The 24,594-nt window shown below is 41.8% G+C and overlaps 1 protein-coding gene across 2 annotated transcripts in view; it reads left to right on the top strand.

Annotated features, from left to right (window-relative positions):
• LOC122813416 (histo-blood group ABO system transferase-like) overlaps positions 1–24,594 on the top strand; it is a 527,526-nt gene that overhangs the window by 324,456 nt on the left and 178,476 nt on the right. For both annotated transcript variants that reach the window (XM_044085732.1, XM_044085731.1), the window contains exon 8: positions 18,999–19,133. In XM_044085732.1, the coding sequence (XP_043941667.1) occupies positions 18,999–19,133 (135 nt within the window). The remainder of the gene's footprint in view (positions 1–18,998; positions 19,134–24,594) is intronic.

The following is a 24,594-nucleotide window of genomic DNA, read 5'->3' as shown; positions in this document are numbered from 1 at the left end:
CAGTCACCAAGGCCAATGATGAGGGAAAGGCAGTCCATACAGCCTACCTCGACCTGGCAAAGGCTTTCGACACAATACCCCACTCAGGTATCATTGAAAAACTCATCAGCTTAAATGTAAACCCATACATCACAAGATGGGTTGCAAACTGGTTAAGTGGCAGAACCCACAGGGTCAGAGTTGCTGGCGCCATGTCAGACTCAAAGCCTGTCACAAGTGGTGTCCCACAGGGCTCAGTCCTAGGCCCACTCTTGTTTGGCATCTACTTTTCAGAAGTACAAGCAAACACAGGAGGGTTATGGCTGACAAAGTTTGCAGATGACTGCAAACTGGGCGCCATAGTCGAGAACACATCTGACACAGATATCCTTCAGAAGGGTCTCACAGAAACGGATAACTGGTGTCAGAGCCATGGCCTAAAGTTAAACGCCAAGAAATGCATAGTCATACCCTTCGGGAAAAACAAGGTTACCCCTAGCTACCATATAGGTGGCAATCCACTGAGCACAGAAGAGGTTGTCAGGGATCTGGGGACCCAGGTTGACAGTAACCTTTCGTTTGACACTCACGTTGCTAAAGTAGTTAGGAAGACCTTCTACATTGCCCACCTGATCATGAAGGGATTCACATCTAGATCAAGGGAGGTCATCGTCCCCTGTACTCATCACTCATCAGACCAATGATTGAGTACAATGCCCCATTCGGAATGTATCTGACCCGACACCTGCAGCAGCTGGAAAGGCCCCAAAAGTTCCTCACCAAAAGGATAAAGGGTCTCAAAAATATGTCTTATGCTGCCCGACTGAAAGAACTCCAGCTCTATTCAGTCGCTTACCGCTTGCTCAGAGGTGACCTGTGCCTGACATACAAGGCCATGTCAAACCCAGATTTGATGAACATGCTTCACCTCAAAAAATCTAGATCCCTCAGAACTACAAGGGTGGGAGACTTAAAGCTTGACACGGTTATTAATAGGACGTGCTGGAGGGACAGATTCATCACCCAGAGACTCCCTATGCTGTGGAACAAAATCCCGGTACATGTGAGGCAGAGCACCTCGCTGGCCTTGTTCAAAAGAAATCTTGACCAATGGATGGGAGATCGCAGATATACCCCAGGGATTACCTCAGTGTCACTGCTTGACAGAGGCACAGCAAAATAATGGGCATAGTTTCCTTCAAACTAAAGGGGTGATGAAAGCCACAAAACTCTGGGCTAGGCTTATAAATGCCCTTGGGCACATAGCCTAGTATGAACCTATGAACCTATATGTTATATAAGACCTCAGTGAAAATTATTACCATAACTTTCCATCTGTGTTGTTGATCTTCATTCAGTCATGACTGATGGGTTCCATCCTCAGAACCTACTGGGCCAATATAATAAGCTCGTGCCAGCCAAAACTCTCTCAAGCTAAGTTTGCCCCTTCTCACATCTCCTCAGATCGAGTTTGCCCATAAGGGTAGAAAAGTGAAGGCTTTGTCTGAGCAACTGCCCTATCAGATAACCAGGACCAAATCTGAACCTCCAGAAGTCTTTTGGAGGGGGTAGAAGGGTGAGATGTCATGAATGAATGAAGATCAACAACACAGATGGAATGTTCTGGTAAGAACATAACAATTTTATCTGATGTTGTTAATCTTCATTCAGTCATGACTGATGGGACAGAGTCCCTAGCTACTTTATGTCCAGGGAGGCCCTATGGAAGGATATTCCTGAGCACCACTGAGCCAAAGGATGCTCTTCCCCTGGAGACCATTTCCAATTTGTAATGAATAATAAAGGTATGAGGGGTAGCCCAAGTAGCTGCTGTGCAAATGTCATCCATAGAGACTCTATAGTGAAAAACTACTGAAGTGGGCACTGATGTAGTGGATTGAGCCTCAACTTTAGCTGGTAAAGTCATTTATTATGTTGATAAACAAAGGTAATGCAATCTCTCAACTATTTTGATAAAGTGACTTTGGAAACTGGTTTGCCTAATCTTGGACCTGAAAAAGACAGGAACAGTCGGTCCAATTTTCTGAATGATTTAGTCCTGTCTAAATAGAAACATAATTGTCTATGCACATCTAACAAGTGCAAACAGTATTCCCCTTTGTTAGAAAAATTTGTAAAGAAAACTGGTAAATCAATGAACTGGTTAAGATTTGAATCTGAAACAACTTTTGGTAGAAAAGAAGGGTTAGTCCGAAGTGATACTCTTTCCTGGTGGAAAATGAGGTGTGATCGTTTTGGCACAAAGCTTGTAATGCTGATATCCTGTTGGCTGATGTGATGGCTACCAGAAACAAGGTTTTCCAAGATAAAAACTTTATGTCACAGGTGGCTGATAGCTTAAAGGGTTGATGAGTTAAGGTTTGTAAGACTAGCGTCAAATTCCAAGGTTCAATAGGATCCTTAAGAGGTGGTCTCAAATGCATGACTGCCTTTAAGATAGTTTTGCAGAGATGATGGACCATCAAGGACGAATCATTAAAGTCATTATGAAAATTGGAGAGAGCTGCCAAATGGACTCTGATAGTAGAGGCTGAGGCTCCTGATTGGAGTAAAGTTGACAAGTATTCTAAGACCTTATGAATCGGGGCTGAGAATGGATCTAGTATTTGTTCTTAAGCCCAGATCACAAATCTGACCCATTTACTATGATAAATTTTCCTGGTGGATGGCTTATGGGAAGCCAGAAGTATCTTTTGCACTGGGGAAGTTAGATTACTCTGCCTGGCAATTACTGGAAGTGTAGAAACCAAACAGTCAACTTGAGACTCAATAGGTCGGGATGGACCAGCCCCTGTGGATGAGACAGCAGTCCTGGGGTTGGATCCAGAGTCCACAGCCGGTGGTATAGGTGAGGCCACAGAAAGGGGAACCAGACTTGACAGGGTCAATAGGATGCAATGAGGATCACTTTACTTCTCATCCATTGTGCTTTCTTTAAAAACTGTGGTATCAAGGGAAAGGGAGGGAAGGCATAAAGTTGACCCGGCGGCCAATCGTGTATCAGAGCATCGCTTGGTGTCTCCCCCTGGGGGGGATCAGGGCGAAGTAGCTGCTGCATTTGTGGTTTAAGGGAGAAGCAAAAAGATCGCAGCAAGGCTGGCCCCAGTGATGAAAAATGTTGGTCGCTATTACAAAATTGAGAGACCACTCATGAGGCATAAGGATTTGCCTGCCCAATTTGTTCACAATCGCATTGGAATTCCCAGGAATGTGCATTGTTATCAGAAAGCATTTAGAATCTATCGCCCACTGTCACACTCTCAGGGCTTCCCAACATAATGGGTAAGTTCTGGTTCCACATTCCTTGTTGATGTATTAGACCACTGACATGTTCTCTGATTGGAAGGCAGACAGCCAGGAGTAGATTGACCACTATTTATTAAATCAGATAAACATAAGCGCTTTTGTCGAGTTCATTACAAGACTTCATCAGATAAAAAATTAACTGAAAAGCCAAGTTTAAAAAGCATTTACATGTCACATGGTCCACCCCCCAGAATGATTGACTGATTAAAATCAACAATTAGTAGAAAAAAGGGGAAGAAAACTCACATTATTCAACATCTTAAAATACATAAATTTAACCACATTAGAATACTATAAGTTTAAAAACGTATATATATAAAATGAACCTTCATAGCAAAATATAAGTTGTGCCTTCATTTTTAGTACACAACCAATAGATGCTAATTCAGTTCATAGGTTCATAGGCTGATACTAGGCTATCTGCCCTAGGGCATTTATAAGCCTAGCCAGAGTGTGTTTGGCTTTCGCCACCCTTTTAGATTAGTTGACTGTGCCTCTGTATAGTAGGTCTCAGAAGATAGCCCTTTTAAGGTTAGTTTACTGTGCCTCTGTCTAGTAGGGACACAGAAGAGATCCCAGGGGTAAACCTATGATCTCCCATCCACTCATCAAGATTTCTCTTGAAGAGGGTCATTGAGGGGCTCTGCCTAGCGTGGATTGGGATTATGTTCCAGAGTGAGGGGAGCTTCTGGGATATGAATCTGTCCCTCCAGCATGTCCTATTTATTTCTGTGCTGAGGTTTAAGTCCCTGGAGCATGTAGCTCTAAGGGATTTGGATTTCCTGAGGTGGAGCATGTCCATTAATTCTGGGTTGGATATGGCTTTATACGTCAGGCACAGATCGCCTCTGAGTAGGCGGTAAGCAACTGAGTAGAGCTGGAGTTTCTTTAGCCTAACTGCGTAGGGCATCAGTTTGAGTCCCTTGATCCTCTTGGTGAGGTACTTTTGGGGCCTTTCCAGGTGCTGCAGGTGTCGGGTAAGATACATCCCAAATGGGGCATTGTATTCAATTATGGGCCTGATGACTGATGAGTAGAGGGGCACAATGACCTCTCTTGATCTAGATTTGAACCCTTTCATGATAAGGTGGGCTATATAGAAGGTCTTTCTAACCACTTTGGCAATGTGATTGTCAAAGGAGAGATTGCTATCTACTTGGGTCCCCAAATCCCTTTAATTTAATCCAGGGAAACCCATAGCATTCAAACTTAATATCCAATAGAGTTCCTGGTTTTCTAAAAACAATTGCCAAGGTCCACATCTTTTGTTCTGTTTTACCTGCTCAATCACAATAAATTTAAAATAGTTTTCAGGAAATTCTATAATGTGCCTATAAAGTACATTTGTAGTTGTTTTTACCCCGTATATCATAATTATGTACATAGATGCGCTGCTTGAGCATCCACTCAGTCTTGCTGATGTAAAAGGCAGGACATACCTAACATAGTGCCCCATAACTACCCCAGGACTGTTACAGTTGTAATGTCCTTTGATCCTAAAACTAAAACCATTAATTTCAAACAATTCCCCAACATAAATAAGTTTACAAAAATGGCACATGCCGCATTGGTACATACACCTAACTTGGGTGTTACCGGGTTCAGTTATAGGTTTTTCCACCAAGTTTTTGATTTTGAGCCTCCTTCTCCACTCAGTGGTGGGTTTTATACTAACTTTGGGTCTAACCTCACCATCCCCAGTCAGTACACCCCAGTTCTTTTGTAGAATCTCTTGAATTTGCTGGTGGTCCACAGAATATCTGGTAATAAAGGACAGTCTAAAACTAACATTAGAAGTTACCTCAGTCCCATTTCCTTCCTTGTCGGCTGTAGAAATACTAGTAACAGAACAAGTATGAAGGTTGGTCAAATGTCCAACCACAACTGGTGAATAAATACCTAATTGTCTCTTAGCCACTACTTCTTTTTTAATTTCCTGTACAAAAGCCACATATCTTCCAACAGGCTACAATCCACAAAAAAGGAGTCAAAGGAGAGACCATCCTTGCAACTCTGACAAATTGTACTTTGACCACCGCTTTTTTTCTGAGAAAGGGGGTGAAAACTGTCAAAATGCAAAAAAGCATTCAAGTATGTGGGCTTCCTATAAATTGTGGAAACATATCTCCCCATGCACCAAATCCTTGTCTAATCTTACATCCAAATAACTATTGCTCTCACTCCCCACCACGTGTGAGCTGTAGAAAGTTGGTTGCATTGTTTATGTAATCCATCAAATTACTAACACTGTTGTTATCATCCTTCCAAATGAAAAACAAATCATCCAAATATCTCAAATATAAAATATAGTCATGAAACCCAGAATAATCAAAAAGAAATCTTCGTTCCCATTCACACATGACAATATTTGCATAAAGTGGCCCATAGGAAACCCCCATAGCAACACCTACTTGTTGAAAAAAATACTGTTTATCAAAATAAATGTAATTATTTTTCAACACAATTTCCATCATTTTTGAGTAGGTGTTAATACAGTCTTGTTCAATCTTTTTCCTAAACAAGTATTCACTAAACCTAACAAGTCCAATTTCATGTGGAATTATGGTAAATAAACTTTTACATCCACTGTAAAAAATATAAGGTCACTATCAAATACAGCACTGTTGCATTTGTAAAGAAAATCTCATGAATCAATACAAAAATGTACCTCTTGTCTTAATAAATCTTTCAATTTGACATCCAGAAATTTTGCAATGGGAGAAGTGACAGAATTACGAGCATCAACAATCGGACAAAATGGTGGGTCCACAGTTTGTTTACATAGTTTAGGAAGTCCAAATATGACGGGGATAGTAGGGGCATCCATTTTTAAATACTTATATTCAGGTAGTGAAATACGTCTTTCCATGAGCATATCACTTAGTTGAACCTTGATCCTATTATAGGCAATGTTTACCTAATTTCTAGAGACTTGGCAATAAGTGTTGCTAAATAAAATCTTGTACATGCTTTCAACATAATCTTGCACATTCATAATCACAACACTGCCCCCTTGTCAGGTTGTATAATCCTGACATTTTGTTGTTGTACCAAGGTTAATATTTCCCTTTCCTCAGGTTTTAAGTTCCTTGAAAAAGCATGAAGCCCTTGAAATAAATCTCTATAGTCAAATTCGCAAATATTCTCAAAAAATTGAAGGCTAGGGTGGGTTGGTGGATTGCAAACAATAGAAAGTTTCAAGTCATTATTGAGGTCCATTCCATCATTACTAAATAAAATACTTAGATTCATTTTCCGAACAAAAAGTTTTAAATCCAAAATTAACTGAGCAAGATTAGATCTAAAACTACACTACAAATTGTTGATTTTAATCAGTCAATCATTCTGGGGGGCAGATCATGTGACATGTAAAGGCTTTTAAAACCTGGCTTTTCAGTTCATTTTTTATCGGATGAAGTCTTGTAATGAACTCGACGAAAGCGCTTATGTTTATCTGATTTAATTAATAGTGGTGGATCTACTCCTGGCTGTCTGCCTTCCTTTGTGTTTTTATCTCATTTGTGGAATTGTTAAGTTCTCTGATTGGATAGCAATTGTCCCCAATGGGAGGGCAGATTGGAATGCTTGCAACTCTAGAAGCATCGCCCTCACTTCTAGGACATTGATATGCAGATTGGCCTCTAAGGGGGACCAAGTGCCTTGGATGGTTCTTCCTTAAAATGCCCCCCCAAACCATCAGGGAACCATCTGTAATCACTATGGCTTTGGGTAGAGGGAGTGAAAAGGGGCGACTCCATAACTCTTGTTCTGGCTTCATCCACCATTTCAGATCTTGTTTGCAATGGTTTGTTATGCAAATCAGGAAAGACATTGGATGTGTCGGTATAGACCACTGAGAAGCTAGGAACCATTGATGCAGCCTCATATGGAATCTCACCAGTGGAACCAGAGTGATTGTCGCTGCCACTGAACCCAGTAGTTGAAAGACTAAGCAAGCTGGAACTAGGTGTTGACAGAGTATCGGTTGAAGCTGGAATATTAACCTTTGTAACCTGTGATGAGGCAAAGCAACTAGCAGGAACTAGAGTCGAAAGTTGCCCCAATGAATTCTAAGGTTTGCGCTAGTACTAGTCTTGACTTTTCCTTGTTTATTGAGATGCCTAGCATGTCTGCCAGTTTTAAAGTGTAGTGTATGGCTTGAAGCAGTAGATGCTTGGTGGGGGCGGTAAGGAGCCAGTCATCTGAATATGGAAACACCCAGAATCCTTGTAGTCTCAAGTGAGCTGTTACTACTGTCATGCATTTGGTGAACACCCTGGCAGCTGTGGTGAGACCAAAGGGCAGAGCTCGAAACTGATAGTGATTGACTCCCAGCCAGAAGCAGAGATATCTTCTGGATTATTTGTCCATTTTTATGTGGTAATACGCATCCTGAAGATCTGTCGAGCACATCCAATTGTCTTTCTCCAGAAATGAAAGGATAGACTGAATTGTGACCATCTGGATTTTTTTCTGTATGATAAAGTTGTTCAAGATGCTGAGGTCCAAAATTGGCCTCTAGTCCCCTGTTTTTTTTTTTGGCACTAAAAATAATTGAGTAAAACACGGATCCTATTTGGTCTGGTGGGACTGTTTGGATAACTCTTTTTTTCTAGCATCTTTAAAATGTCTTGTGCTGCTGTATCCCTCTGACTGGGTGGAATGCTGGGGATTCTCCTGAGTGGCCTTGGGTAAAGGTCAAAGGGGATATGGTAACCTCTGGTCATTATCATCTGCATCCAGAAGTTTGATGTTATTGAATGCCAGGTCAAGTGGTGCAGAGAGAATTGTCCCCCGACTGCCTCCAGAGGCAAGCAATCAGGCCACTCTTCAGGAGCACTGACAGGGCTGCCCAAAGAAGGAGTCCCTGGACCCCTAGTTTCATGAGCCCCCCTCTGCCATGGGAGGAGCATCTTCCTGAAGAGTTCCTCCCTCTGCCCTGGGGAGAAAACTCACCACGTGTGTCATGAAAAGGCCCTTGGGATTTCTTAAACCACATTTTCCCACCTCTCTGATTCCTGGTATAGGATCGCTAAGGAGCAGAAAAACATACGCCAACAGCAGACAGGGTCTTTCCATCTTTCTCACACCTGGCTAAAGTGTCTTTAACTTTTGTGCCAAATAAGGAAGACTCATCAAGGAGAGAGTTGATGAAGGAAGACTTGAAGAGGTCCGCAAAGTCTCACAAGCACATTCAGGTGTGATGTCTCATGACAACACCTGTATCCGCTGCTCTAGCCATCCCTTTGGTTGTATGGGCAATGAATTGCATGGCTGAATTAGAAATGGATTCTAGGGTGGAAAACTGGGAGGGAAATTTGTCACATACCTCATCAGACAGTGATCCTGCTAAGGTTCCTGAACGTTCCAAAATCAGGTCCCTCTGAAGATGGGTAAAATGTGCCAAATAGTTCAACAACCATATAATGAAGGTCATTGAAGCATAAACCCACTTCCCTAGTCTGTCTATCGTCTAGGACTCCCTGTTTGGAGGATGAACAGCTGAACTGTCTTCTGCGAGTTCTTTTCTTGTGGCCACTGCTACCACCACAGAATCTACTGCCAAGCCTTTGGACTAATGGGGATGATCCTCTGGAGGGGGAGAGAATTTTGTCTGGTCTCTAAGGAATTGGCTTAATGGTGTCAGGGGCCACGTGCTGCATGATGAGCTTGACCAACTTTTCCACAGGCGGGATCACCCAGGAAGTTGATGGTCAAGCACAGAAAGCCTGCAAGAATACAGATTCCTCAAAGGAAGGGTTGATGGGCTCCCAGTCACTCCTCTGTTTCAGAATCTCCAGTATGTCTCCAAAGGAGACATCCTCAGGGGGTGACCGTAAGGACCTGTCCCCGTCATTGCAATCTGTATCTTCAGTGAGGGATTCCTCAGGGGAATTAATATGCTTCCTCTTGCACATTCTCTTATGGGGCGGCTCTTCAGGGGGAGCATCTGAAGAGGACTCCAAAGAGTGGGTGCCCTGCGGTAGGGTGTCTTGCTGCTCCCATGCCCGATGTCCTAGTGTAGTTGGCTGTGTCATCTGCATAACAGAGGGCATGTATATATTAGAATTGGGCACTGAAGGGGCCAAATGCATGCTTGCAGTAGCAAGAGCCCTCTCCATAACCTGGAAGGCAGGCCCGCCCAAATAGAGATAGGAGCCCAGAACCGAGAAAGACAACCTTGGAACCAGGGTCACACCCCTCTCTGTTGAGCCTGCCTCCAGGGTTGGAGTCATAAGAGGTCTTGGAGCTGCCAAAACAACTGGAATCATAGACAGCACAGTGGAAAAAATCAGCGCCAAACTAGAGATCATGATGCTGACAGGCCAGTCACAGTCTTGAGGGTGGACTGGCTCTGACTGAACCATGGTCTACAGGATAGGCTCCAGAACCATGGTAAGATCTACCAGTAGAGCTGATATGCTGGCATCAGGCTAGGCATTGGCAATGAGGGCTCCAAGGCCTGTGGAGAGGTTGAAGGAGGAACACATGTTGGAGTCTGTGGAGAAAACCCCTCGGCTCCAGGGGGGAGGAGGTCCTGGATGGAGCTGGGATGCCTCTGGCCACTAGGAGCTGATCCACAAGCCTCACTAGATCAATCTCTGAAAGGCTCCTAGTTGAATGGGTGGACATCCCTGAAAGGGACTTCAGCCAGTCAAGAAAAGAACTAAGCTGTTGTCCAACATAAGGGTCGATGGACAGGGAGTATTGTGTCCTGGCTAAAGTTTCACCTTTTGGCACTGAGGTCAAAAGACCTAAGACTGTGATGGAGAGGGAGTGATGAATTTAGGGGAAGAAACTATTTTTGGTGCTGAAAAGGTGTCCGGTACTGAGGAAGGGGTTGGTACCATGATAGTAGTTGTAGTTGTTGGTTCCATAGTCAAAGTTGTCATTGGCACCATGGAGGGGGTTTTAGACTCCAGTGCCGAGATAGTCGGTGCTGACAGTTTGGGAAGTTCTGTCTTAGGTTCAGTATGAGTTTGGGTTTTAGAAGGCTTTGGTTCCTTTGAACTGGGAGACATTGGAACCGACTGACTTCTCTTTTTTGTCTCTTTCTAAGGAGGTGTTGAAACCTCCACCTCAGATAAGGCCTCTGAAAATGGAGCTTTTAGCAGACCTTTTAAGATTAATTTATTTTTATGCTATGCTAAGGTACGGGCACTGAAGCCCTTACAGAGCTCGCATGGAGGCTGAACCTGTAAGTGGAAACTCCCAGACAAAAAGCACAGGAGAAGATGCCCATCGGAATTAGGTATCCCTGCAAGATTTATCGCACTGTTTAAACCCAGATGTGCCTTATCAGACATCTTGATCCAATAAAAGGAGAAGAATTCCAGATACAGAAGTCCACATAACAAGAAGACCTGTCAAACACAGAAGTGTAGGGAAAAAAAAAAATATATATATATATATATATATATATATATATATATATATATATATAGATAGATAGATAGATAGATATATGTATATGGATATATTTTTATATAGATAACAACAGGAAACCCAAAGGGAAAAGGAAGGGGGAAAAATACCAGCAATGGTATTAAGATTACCAAGAGGAAAAGAGAGGGAGGGGCTTGTACCAGCAATGGTACAAAGAAATACCAAAAAGGTAATTAAAGGGAAAAACAGTCACATAGAGAAGAAAAGTATTTAACTGTATTAACAATAAAGAATTTTGATATTTAAAGGAGAAACAAGAAAAAAAACTCTAAGTATAATTGAAAAATTATAGGACTTAGCTTGAGAGCAGGCCTGATGCATCTTGATTCTCTAGGTTGCAAACAAAATCTGAGGAGGTGAGGGAAGGGGCACTATGGGTAAACCTAGCTTATGAGTTTTTGGGTGGCGCAAGCTTGTTATATCGGCCGAGTCAGTTCCGGGGATGGAACCGAGACCCATCAGTCATGATTGAATGAAGATTAACAACACCAGATCATAATTTAGAAAATCATTTATGCAGAAATGATCTATCTTTCATTGGACTGCCCAAAGGTGTGGAGAAACCTTATACTGCAAGTGTTATTAGCATAGAGTTCAAACTGCTCTGACTTTTCCTGCTCTATTAAAAGTTAAAAAGACATTCAGGGTGGAAACATGAGATAAAATTTGGATCTCACTGATAATAGTGTTGTCTATAAAAAAAAATGAGTTTTGTTATACAGTGATACATTTTTCTGAGTAGGACTGAGTACTTAAGACAGACTGAATCAGAGTGGTATTGATCTGAAATTAAGTCTTTCAGTAGACTATCCAATCATCTTCTTTGTAAACTACACTGAGCTTTTACACAAGGAATTTACCAGACAGTTACATTTACCTGTATCACAACATTTTGTCCATTTGGTTCAAGCAAACAATCCTGGAATCCACCACCCCAAGTTAGCAAGAAGGCAGACCAAAGAGGTTGATGACTAATGGCCACGGAGACAGAACCTGCCCCTTTTGGTGTAAAAACAAAAGTCTGTTGACTTTTGTGATGGCTGTGGTTGGCTCCAGGAAGGGGAACAGCTACTTTGCTGAAGTCAGACAAACTTATGCCATTAAAGACACTGGGAGAATGGGAAAACAGCAAGTTTACCATAGTTTAACAGGAGAAATTTGCATTAAGTTGCAATTTACAAAAAATGATAAACCGGTTAGTTCATAGGTTCATAGGTATGTACTAGGCTAAGGGCCCTGGGGCCTTTACAAGCCTAGCCCATAGGATTACCCTGGTATTGTGCCACCCGTTGTTTATTCCCGGTGCCTCTATCAAGTAGAGCCACTGGAGTGATCCCCGGGGTGAACTTTCCATTTCTCATCCACTCATCAAGACTTCTTTTGAAAAGGGCTAGTAAGTTGCTCTGCTTGACATGTATGGGAAGTCTATTTCAGAGCATGGGCAGTCTCTGGGTTATGAACCTGTCCCTCCAGCATGTTCTGTTGATTGTGGTAATGAGGTTGAAATCTCTGAAGCATGTGCTGTGGAGGGATTGGGATTTCTTTAGATGTAGCATTTCTAACAGAGCTGGGTCAGACATGGCTTTCTAAGTCAAGCAGAGATTGCGTCTTAGTAGATGATATGAGACAGAGAATAGCTGATGTTTTTTGAGTCGGTCCATGTAGGACATGTGTTTTGTGGCCTCTCCAGCTGATGCAGGTGTCTAGTGAGGTACATGCCAAATGGGGCATTATACACTATGATTAGTCTAATGAAAGAAGAGTAGAGACAAATAAGGACCTCTTTCTTCCTGGATGCAAAACCCTTTTTATGAGATGTGCCACATAGAAGGACTTTCTGACCACAGTGGCAATGTGGTGGTCGAAGGACAGGTTGCTGTCAACCTGTGTCCCCAGATCTCTTATATCAGCTTCAGTGTTCAGTGGGCTCCCGCCGATGTGGTAATTAGTGGGAACTGAGTTTTTCCCAAAGGGGATGACAATGCATTTTTTAGCATTAAGCTTAAGGCCATGGTTTTGACACCAGTCATTGGTCTTAGTGATGCCTTTCTGTAGGATGTCTGCATCACTTGGGGAGTTGATAATAGCTCCCAGCTGCAGCTATCTGTGAATTTAGTCAGCCAGAGTCCCTCTGTGTTGGCCTGGACTTCTGAGAAGTAGATACCAAACAAGAGAGGACCCAAGACCAATCCCTGTGGGACTACACTTGTGACTGGTCGGCAGTCTGACTTGGAGTCCACTACTTTCATGCTGTGTGTTCTATCTGTGAGCCAATTTTCAACCCACCTAATGATTTAGGGGTTGATGCCTAGTTTGGTGAGTTTATCAGTAATTCCTGATCGAGGAATGGTATCAAAGGCCTTGGCCAGATTGAGGTAGGCTGTATGAACTGCCTTACCTTCATCCACCGCTCTGGTGACTGACTCAAAGAAGTCAACCAGGTTGAGCAGGCATGATCTACCTTTCACAAAATCAAATTGCATGGGATCTAGAGTTTGGAGATTCCCTATATCCTTGTTAATTAGGTACATGATGATGCGCTCCATAGCCTTACATATCAGACTCATCAGCCTAATGGGGCAATAATTTCCAGGGTCTGTAGTTGCTTGTCTTTTATGGAGTGGGATGACTATAGCAGTGCACCATTTGGTAGGGACAAAGCCTGAGATGAGGCTGTGAGTGAACAGAGCACACAGATGTGGTGCCAGTTCACTTTGTAATTCATGTAAAACACAGCCAGGGATATTGTCGGGTCCCATGGAAGCTGTTTTCTTGGCCTTAGATGATGCAGCTTTAACCTGTACTGCAGTAATGCAAGGTGCCTGGAATTCTTCCGGTACTGAGATTGGTCCTTTGGGGGAGTAAAGTTGGCAGTGAATCTGTCGGCCAGTATGTTGGCAATATCTGTTGGCTCAGCATAGGAGGTACTATTGTGCAGTAACGCAGAGCAACTCTGGGTATTGCCATGGAGATACTTGATAGAACTAAAAAAGGCTTGTTGTTTTTAGTGTCTGCTGCAATTCTGCCTTCATAGCTGGCTTTGTAGGTTTTGATGAAGGATCTCAACTTTTTGATGAGTGGAAGTAAGTCCAAGACTCTTCTTCTTCTCCAGTAACTGCAGGCCCTGTATCTGGAGTCTGATTCTCTTGGAGTTCATTTTATTTTCCTTGTTAAAGACTTAAAAATCACATGTAGATTCAAAGAATAACCCGCAGTGAGCTCACAGTGGCCATGTTGAATGCTGGCTACTACTGTGCCTGCTGCCAGATGTTTTGGTTTGGGGGAGAATCCCCCATGTACCTCTGTTTGTTGATTATGATACAGAACAATGGGCCAGTGAATTATTTCTAACATGCCAACATGCCATATATTCATGATAGAGGAGCCTTAATCTCTTATTTTCTGTCTATCTGTTCTCTGTGGATGGTATTAAGTTAGGACTGTTGTGCCCTAAGCCCTTCTCCTCTCTGTGCACTGCATGGGATGTTCAGTGCACCCTTGAAAATTGGTGAAAGGTGTTACTGAGCATGCTGTTCAGGTCATCGGTGCTCTGGTCAGATTTATCGTAGTTAACTTTTGTTACTTTTTTATCTATTACTATTGATTACTGTACTTCCCTTTGTAATAGAGAGCTGCTAGAAGAAAGGAGCTTATTTTTTTTCACAGCAGGATTTTGTTTTGGGGAGAGGGAGACTTTTACAATCATATCATGTTGCTTAATTTTATGTTCAGGTAGTTTAATAACATAGACATTTTATAGAAAATTACGAAAACAAACTTTGAAGAAACCAGTCTATTCAGGGACTTGATTCTTAAGTATGGGATTCTTATGTCAGATTTTCTACAGAAGGCATATCAATATTGATTTACAATGGTTCTTTCCTTCAGGGGAAGCAGTTTATTCTGATATAAATAGAGTAGAGGATATCAGGAAGAATCAGTATTAATCATCTCATAGATGGCTAATCACCACTGGGAGTTAATTCTGAGTGAAGGTACAAAGTGCATAATATATAGAGCGCATGTCGGGTTGTTTTTATAGGTTCATAGGTTGGTACTAGACTATCAGCCCTAGGGCCTATACAAGCCTAGCCATAACAATTCCCTGGCTATTTCTTCCCACACTGTTTACTTTCCTGGACCCCTGTCTAGCAGGGTGACTGACATGATCCCCGGGGTGAATTTTCTTTCTCCCATCCAATCATCAAGGCTCCTATTGAAGAGGGCCAAAGAGGCACTCTGCTTGACATGTATGGGCAATCTATTCCAGAGTCTGGGGAGTCTCTGGGTCAGGAAACTAGCCCTCCAGCATGTTTTGTTTATTGTGATGACAAGGTTTAAATCCTTGGAGCGTGTGGATCTGAGGGATTGGGATTTCTTTAAGTGTAGCATGCCCAACAGCTCTGGGTTTGACATGGCCTTGTATGTTAAGTAGAGATCACCTCAGAGTAGATGATATGTGACAGAGTATAGCTGGAGTTTTTTAAGATGGTCAGCATAGGGCATCTGCTTTAGGCATGTGATTCTTTTAGTGAGGTATTTCTGCGGCCTTTCCAGTTGTTGCAGATGTCTTGAGAGGCACATACCAAATGGGGCGTTGTATTCTATAATGGGTCTAATGAAGAATGAGTACAGTGGGACAATGACCTTCTTTTTTCTTGATGAAAAACCCTTAGTGATGAGTTGTGCCACATAGAAGGATTTCCTGACTGTTGTGGCGATGTGGTTATTGAAGGTGAGACCACTGTCCACCTGTGTCCCTAAGTCTCTCATCACTCTTTCGGTGTTTAGTGTACTGCCACCTATGTGGTAATTCATGGATACATGTTTTTTCCCAAAGGGGATAACTATACATTTCTTGGCAATGAGCTTAAGCCCATGGCTCTGGCACCAAGCATCTGTTTCTGTAAGACCCTTTTGTAGAGTATCCACATCATTTGGGGATTCAATAATGGCTCCCAGTTTGCAGTCATCTGTGAACTTTGTTAGCCAGAGTCCATTAGTGTTGGCCTGTACTTCAGAGAAGTAGATGCCAAACAAGAGAGGTCCCAGGACTGAACCCTGAAGTACTCCACTTGTCACTTGTCTGGAGCTGGATTTGGAATTAGCTACTTTTACAGTGTGTGTTCTGTCAGTAAGCCAGTTGGCAACCCATCGAGTGACATAGGGATTAATGCCCAGCTTAGTAAATTTATCTATGATTCCAGAGTGGTGGATGGTGTCAAAGGCCTTGGCAAGGTCCAGATAGTCTGTGTGGACTGCCTTGCCTTTGTCCACAGCTCTGGAGACTGATCCGAAGAAGTCAATCAGGTTCAGGAGACAAGATCGGCCCTTCACGAACCCAAACTGGGTGGGGTCCAGTGTTTTAAGGTTGCCAATGTCTTTGTTTATAAGTTCCATGGTCTTGCAGATCAGGCTCGTCAGACTGATGGGGTGGTAGTTCCCGGGATCCAAGGTGGATCCCCCCTTGTGGAGTGGGATAACTGTAGCTGTGCACCATTCAGTTCAGTAGGCACAAAGCCTGAGGTGAGGCTATGATTAAACATGACACTTAGGTGAGGTTGCCAGTTCATTTTGTAGGTCATGTAGTACACAGTACGGGATGTCATCTGGTCCCATGGACGTTGTATTCTTTGCTTTGGAGAGTGCATTTTTTACCTGTGCGGCCATTATTACCAGAATTTGGCAATCTTCTGGTATTGAGATGGGCCATTTAGGGGGTGAAAGGGGGGTAAAGTTGGCACTGAATCGGTCTGCCAAGATATTGGCAATCTCCTTGGGATCAGTATATTTAATGCCATTCTGTTGTAGCTCAGAGCAGATCTGTGCATTGCCATTTAGATTCTTGACATAGTTATAGAATGCCTTGTGGTTGTCTTTTGAATCTTTGGCAATTTTATTTTTGTAACTAGCTTTGGAGGATTTTATGAGGCATCTCAGCTTCTTACTGAGGCTGGTAAGGGAGTTTTTTGCATCCTTGGACCTTCCTCTTTTCTGCAACAGTTTCTTCCTTATGTTGTAAAGCTTGTTTATGGCAGGGGACCACCAGATTGGCTTCCTTTTTTTGGAGGAGAACATCTATTTGGGATGGCACGATTCATGCATGAGTGGATGTGCTCATACAGTGCCTTAGTGTAGTTCTCAGCAGTCGAACTTTCAGTTCCCATCTGCATGGGTGTCATGAAGTTTGTAACTTCTGACTTGAGTAGCATGAAGTTGGCTTTGGAGAAGTTTTTATGGAGGTTTCCTTACTGGGGGGGGGGGGAATGTGGATGTTAAGGGTGATTAGCTTATGGTCTGACCTGACCAACGAGGGGGTGACCATAGGTGTGGAGCATTGATTTCCCATGTTGGTAATGACCAGGTCCAGGATATTGGAGCCCCTGGTGGGACTATGGATTAGTTGATCCAGGACATTGGAATTTATGAATTCCAAGAACTGCTGGGCAAAGGTGTTGGTACACAAGTAGTTTTCCCAGTTAATGGCAGGGTAGTTGAAATCACCCAGTATTAGGGTGTTTGGTTGTATATTAATATTTCCAGTATGTTTAGAAAGGTGTAGTGAGAATCTTGGGGCATGGTGGGGGATCTGTAGCAAACTACAATTTGGATTGCAGTCTTACCTAGTGTTAGTTGCACCTGGAGAATTTCAGATGCATTGTGTTGGGCAACTAACCTGGTGGTGTGAATATCCTTGGTGAATATGAACACTCCTCTACCTTTAGTGTTTTGATCCTGGTTTGGTGGCCGAAAAGTGTGGTAAGAGTTGTAGCTTGGTATTGCAGGGGTGCTCACTGGAGCCTTGAACCAGGTTTCAGTTACTGCACAGATATCGATGTTCTCCATTTTTAGGAGTGCCTCAAGAGAGTGCATTTTGAGGTTTAGACTTTTAGCATTGAGTAGCATTACCTTCCAATTTTGCATGCTTGTACCTGTTACTGTGGTGGTTTTGTCCTTTGAACTTTGCCTAAAAAAGGGAAAGAAGGGAGTTCAGGTTAATGATGGACTTAACCAGGGTTTGGGATTAGCATCCATTAGTAAGGTCGTGCAGGGAGTGTGAAGGCAAACTCAAACTCGGTCTCTACCCTTAATGCTAACCCAGTGCCTTACCTTGCAAAAACTCTTTTTTGTAACACTACCAGTAATCAGACAAATTTGGTCTCAATATGGTTGTTGAGTTTTGATTCAGTAGATTACCTATTTTCTTTTCAGTTAGTTGTTTCTTTCCCAAAATGTAATGCATTCCAATATGTGATCATATACTAAAAATGAATAAACAAATTTATATATATATATATATATATATATATGTATTTATATATATATATATATATATATATATATATATATATATATATATATATATATATGCACACACACACACACACACACACACACACACATATATATATATATATATATATATATATATATATATATATATATATGTATATGTGTGTGTGTGTGTGTGTGTGTGTGTGTGTGTGTGTGTGTGTGTATACGTGCATATACACATATATGGTTTACTACCACAGTCTTGAAATCGATAAGCTTGAAACCCATAATTGCAAAACCATTTCAATGGTTCAAAATGCTGAAGACCACAATGTCTAAAAATCTTGAATACAGAATCCCTCTACCAGTGTGAACCCAGGAACAAGTGATAACATTGTTCCTATAGGAGGGGGTCAGTTTGTGAGCTTGATATTTTCTTTAGCATTTTGGTCTTTCAGTATTATGGTCTTAGGATAATGGGTTTCTTGCTTGTGAGCATAAGGACTGTGATAATAAACACACACACACACACACACACACACACACACACACACACACACACACACACACACACACACACACACACACACACATATCTGAATATATATCTTAAGGCAGGGGTTTGTCTTTAGCAAACTGCTTACAAGTCAACATTTAATTAGGCTTATTTTATGTATGGGAAGCTATGGGAATGTAAAACACTTATTTAGTGACAACTAGGATATGTATAAATGTAAACCAACACCAGCATTTGAGTTATAAAAGAGTGGTAGATACACAGCAATATGGACTTTTATATTTTATCTGGAAAAGAAAGAAAATATAAAAAAAGGATAGAAGCATTTTTTGATACTATATGGTACCCTGCATGCATTCTGTTACTTTATATGCATTTTGTAAATATGATACATTATATAACTGTAATAATTTCTTAAATGGCATAAAAATATGTTAGTATTATTCTGTTATAGGAGACCTGATGTCAATGTTTTGACTCCTTGGCTTGCACCAATCATCTGGGAAGGCACCTATAATTATGAAATCTTAAATGAAGAGTTTAAACAAGGAAACTATTCAATTGGGCTAGTAACATTTGCTATAAAGAAGTAAGTATTTTTGCAAGTAATACACTGTTTTTTTTGCCACATGCCTTCTCTGGTTAACTTTATTTTTTATATTATGTTATGTCGTACATTCATTTATTTGTTTATTTCTGTGTTGTTTGGTAACAGAGACTGACAGTTTTCAACAGAGGTCTGGGGAAAAGCTCCAGGAGTGAGAAAATATTTAAAATGTTTGATGTTAGAAAATTATGCTAACCCTCGGTGGTGGTGCTGTGGTAGCATTGTCGCCTCACAGTAAGATGCTGTCCGGTTCGATTCTCAGCTAGAGTGTCTTCTGCATGGAGACATGTGTGAATGGGCGTACCTTTGTTGAAGGTTGTCCGTCAGGCCTGGCAAGCCAGTGCGTAAAAATCAACTGCCAATCATTAGTGGACCGGAGTTCCGCTGTGGCGACCCCTAACTGAGAAAAGCCAAAAGGCACAAACAAATCAACTGCATAAGTAAGCAGTGACAGTATATACTACATGAGCAAGGCTTTTATAATATGTAAATTGCTTGTATAGGTAACTCAAGCATACATGCCTGCATACATTTACTGACAAAAACTATAGATGCTTGCACTGCCAATTCTATCATATTTGTGCTTCTCTTTCATTATTACATGTGCTCATGAGTTATTTTAAAAGCCCTAAGGATACTTTTTTTCTATTTTGTCTGGCAAGTTATTCCTTATTGGTTATTATGCTTTCAGTGAACCAGTTTGTTCCATTTGTATGATAACTACATTATAGTATTTTCTTGATGTTTCATAACACTTTGCCTAACTTATTCAGGAATCTTATCTCTTCCCAACAAATTACATAAATGGTTATCCCTCACACCATGAAAGGCAATTATGATGTCACTTCTTACACATTTGTATCATAATAAGAACTGGTTCAGATGTTTCTTCCTGTAGTCATAACTTGAATGTAATCCTGGACTTCTTTCATCCATTTTCTATGGGATTATTCTAATTTGAGAGTGCGGTATCTTTTTGTTGCTACTCACAGTAAATCTGTATATTCTAGATGAGATCATACCAAGCCAATTAAAATAAGAATCATGGCTGTTATAGAATTACAGCTCCATGTTTTGGTACATACCTTTTGAATGTGGCCTCTGAAGGATAGTTTAAGGTAACTATCAGCCCCTAAACCTCTGCAGCAGTGGTCATCTGTAGTTAGGTCCACACTATTTGCGGTATAACAAGTGTTAGTTTGGCTCCTTATTGAAATGTCAGCACTCAAAATGGCTAGTGCTGACAACACTGTTGATAGACCAAAAAAAAATATTGAAAATATAGATAAGTGAGTCTCAAACATCACTCTTCTCCTTTAAACTTCCTCACACCTGCCCCCCCCCCCCCAGACACCCATTCTGAGCTTATATATACAAACTACAAGGTTGCCATACCTCAGATAAAAGGGAATAGTCCAAGAAATGGTCATCTCAGACTTATTGAATATAAGTTTGTTTTTTTGGCCATTCAGTCTCCATGTTTTGGGACAGTTTCCAACATTTCAAATGGTTACTGTCAATTCTCTTGTATCCAAATAAATTGTACTATCAGATATCCTGCTGTTATTGGCAAATTTATTTTCATAACCCACACATTTAGGCCATTGAGGCTTTTTTGACTTCACAATCTACTTTTGACGTTTCAATATTTTTTATAATTTTATATCATCTGCATACTTAGCCACTACAATATGTGAATGTAAGCCGATGTCACTGACATAACAATGTAATAGTAGAGGAGCCCTACGGTATGCCCATTTCCTGGCACCTTGTTTTTCCCACTGCATACTTAATTTTTACTCTCTAGTTCCTAACTCACAAGGAAAATTACACAGTGATAGAAAAATCGATTGCAATAGACTGTAGTATAGCCTTCTCATACTGTGCTGCATGATTAAATTCACTGGTAATTGTGAGTGGCAGGGAGTCTATTCCATTGGTCATATGCAAAAGGCAATATTAGATCTGACCAGAAAAAATAAGATGCTCAAAATGTTTGCTTTTTACCTACAGGCTCAGTGATATATTAATTTTCCTTTTATGTGGTCTAATCTGTGTTTTTAAGCTCCAATAACATAGTGCTCATCTGATTTTACTATGGTGGGAACTGTTACATATGTAAAAATTATAAATCTTCTCACAATTTATGGTTGCTGAAAAGTGAAGACCCAGATGGGCATTCTTGGAAATTTAAAATTTCTCATAAAGGTGTGTTGATGCTTTGTCTGTTGTTAATGTTGCAGTTTTTCCAACATCAGGAAATTTGATGGATATATGTTCGGCAATGGTATGGATAATGGAAGGAATGTTTCCTTGCCATCACATATATACAAAACTATTATTTTATGTTCATTGTGTCACTACTGTTTCTGGTGTTGTCATTACTTTTTGCTATCATGAGTAAGAAATTAGACACTGTCATGTGTGCTTTCATATCTTGCTGAAGTTTTTGTACATCATTTCAGATTAACATGTGCATTATAAACCAGCATGACTAGCTATGGTATTATAAATACATTCTTACATGTCGACTTATAATCTGTTTGTACAGAATGTTTTAAAGACTTGAACAGTGTTCCTTTACATTTCTTTTTGGGTATTTCTGTTTTTTTATTTCTTGAACCAAAAGTATTCTCCACAGAATCTTTCAGCTTAAAAGAGTAGTGTGCAAATTATTTGTACTAGCCACCAAACTTAATTGATTGTTTTCTCCTCAGTGCTTGCACACAGGCTTCTTCCTGCTCCGTTCGCCCTTTGCTTTGCCCGAGCTCACTCTGCTCCCCTACCATACCCCATTCCTACCCATCCCCACATCAATTACATTTATACTGCTATACACCCCACCCCCTAGTTACCTAACTCTAACCTCATTTCCTTTCCCCTAAACCCACACCCTCTTAACTACCAACCCACTTCACACCCCCTGGATTTACATATCCCTCCCCCTCACACTCTAATATACACACCCACAACACACCCATCTCAGTCTCTTCCCATGCAAATACTATCCCCGGGATTCATGAAGCTCGGCGCAAGGCCGGCGTAAGGCCTGCCCCGGCGGTGCATGGAATATCCGGCGCAGTAGCGCCATATACATATTAATGAGAGTGCACCGGAATCACAGACACGTGCGTGGTGTACATGAGCGAGCCCAGGTAGGATGCATCTGGAGGCGTGTCTAAGCCGGCATGAGGTGAGCAACCTAATGTGCTGACAGCCACGGTCCTCCCACAATAGTAATGGCAGCAGCCAGGTCCTGTGCAGAATGAAACGCACGTACAGTATGCAACATAGTCCCCGTCCCAAATTAACGGAGAAGCAAATAGAAGCCACGAAGGCATAAGTGTACCCGTCCAAGGAGCAAAGGATACGCATAAGACCGCGTTCGTCCCGCAATGCACTGTCAGTGTTTACACTCAGAGAAGGTGTACAGCCGCATGTCAGCGCGCCGCACTGACATAGGAGCAGCGACTAAGGTCACCACCTGTCCCACTTTGGTTGGGGCAGTCTCTCCATGGACAGTTGTGTCCCGAAAAAACGTATTAGAAATGGCTGATGTGCTACGATTGTAGGACAAAATGATATCCCGTATTTAATGTAATGGTAGCATGAATTGGTTATTTCTGTAACAGAAATACCTAAGTGACACAATAAACAGAATAAGCAAGGAAATTGCCACAATAATAAGCATATTATTTAGGCAAACAAGTGAATTACTATGCTATATAGTGACCGTTTGTATGTGTCGGCCTGTAAAGTCAGATGTGAGTCCCGGAAATATCCCAGATCGGAAAATGGAAAAGGTGGAAACCCCAGTAGCGACATGGGCATGGTCACCAGGGTTACCTGCTGTCCCAATGTGCCATGGACAGTCCCTGATTGGACAGTCGTGTCCCTGCAACAATCATAAAAATGGAAAATGACCTCCGATCCCCTGCCACGCAAATTCCCGCAATATACATGTAAATAGTAGCATAAAACATATACATTACGATATGGAACACAGACATGGCATAAGAAAATAAATAAGGAACTCAAACGCTTACAGAATAAGCTCATAGTATGGCAAACAAGTGAAGTTCTGTCAACTGCACTAGCCCTGGGTATGTGTAGTCCTGCAAATTCAGAAGTGTCCACATAACATGCCCCACTATGGGCATTGGAAAAGGTGCCAACCATAATGGTCACAAGCAGTAGTGACAGTACATAGCCGGGTAGCTGTGCTGACATAACAACAGTAAGGAAGCAAGATACCTCAAACACAGGCAAACATGTGCATAGCAACATATCCCAGACCCAGCAACGTCTCTGTTGCATACACTGGATGGTGTATGATGAAGTGTAATATCCAGAAGCAGAACCCATGTATTCGGATGTACTACACAATAGCCTCATTGTACATGTCAGTCACACCCATGTATACCCCTGCACCCAAACCTGCTAGCATCCGTGTGCAGCTATACAACCACACACAATGTGCATACCTGAACTGTGGTAAGAAGTTTGTGTTAGGCAATGCCACGGGCAAATACGTACCCCACATGTCACCAACCCACCGCAGGTACAGATATGTAAATGGCTGCATGTGAATGTGTCAGCAGAATGTGTACATCCGGCATGTAGTATGTACCCGTCCAAACCATCTAGGTTTGCATACGACACGGTGCACATAAGTGTACACATGTGGACAAGTCAGGTCGTTGGACCACCGCATCGATGATTATCTTTGCAGTGAAGTCGATCACATATAGCGGAACAGGTACCTACCACAGGACGTCCTAACAGGGTGCTACAGGCAAAGAAGTTGAAACTGGGACATCACATGTGGAGATTAGCGTGGCTGGACGGACAAATACACACGGTCAAGGTAAAGGACGGAACAACATGCATATGGCTGGTTGGATGTTGTTAAGTAAAATATATAGAAACACATATGAAGTTCCAGTTTACACTCGAAATACTATATAATGTATTGAATTGTACCGTACAATATGGCAGTAGAACTAAGCCTGCATGTAATTGGTGAAGCTAAGCTGTACTGTGATGGAATTCTGAACCTGGCAGTAAGCAGTACAGCAGGCTCATGTCTGTCATCATTAATTATTTGCTGGGTTACAGAACAATAAATGTATGTACATGCATAACAGCACTCCTTCCCCAGAGGAGGATGGCCTTGTGAGCTCAATCGAAGATAGCAGTACAACTCCCTACCAGAGAGACAAAGCAACGTATTAAGAAATTAACTGTCCACTGTATCGTAACAGTCTAGGGTCCTTGAAACAGCTACAATCACAAAAGGATACTGTAATGTACAAGGTGCCTTGCAAGGCTGTGTTATTCCCATGAGAAAATAATTTAAAAGCACGACCCCAGCACCCACGTATGTATAGACTATTGCGGACCATAGTGATGGAAATGCCCTGTGACCGACCACGTCAGTAAG

This window comes from Protopterus annectens, chromosome 10.part0, assembly GCF_019279795.1.
Source record: "Protopterus annectens isolate FY-2018-M chromosome 10.part0, PAN1.0, whole genome shotgun sequence".
NCBI classification, from domain to species: domain Eukaryota; kingdom Metazoa; phylum Chordata; order Ceratodontiformes; family Protopteridae; genus Protopterus; species Protopterus annectens.
This window is presented reverse-complemented; position numbering and strand designations above follow the sequence as displayed.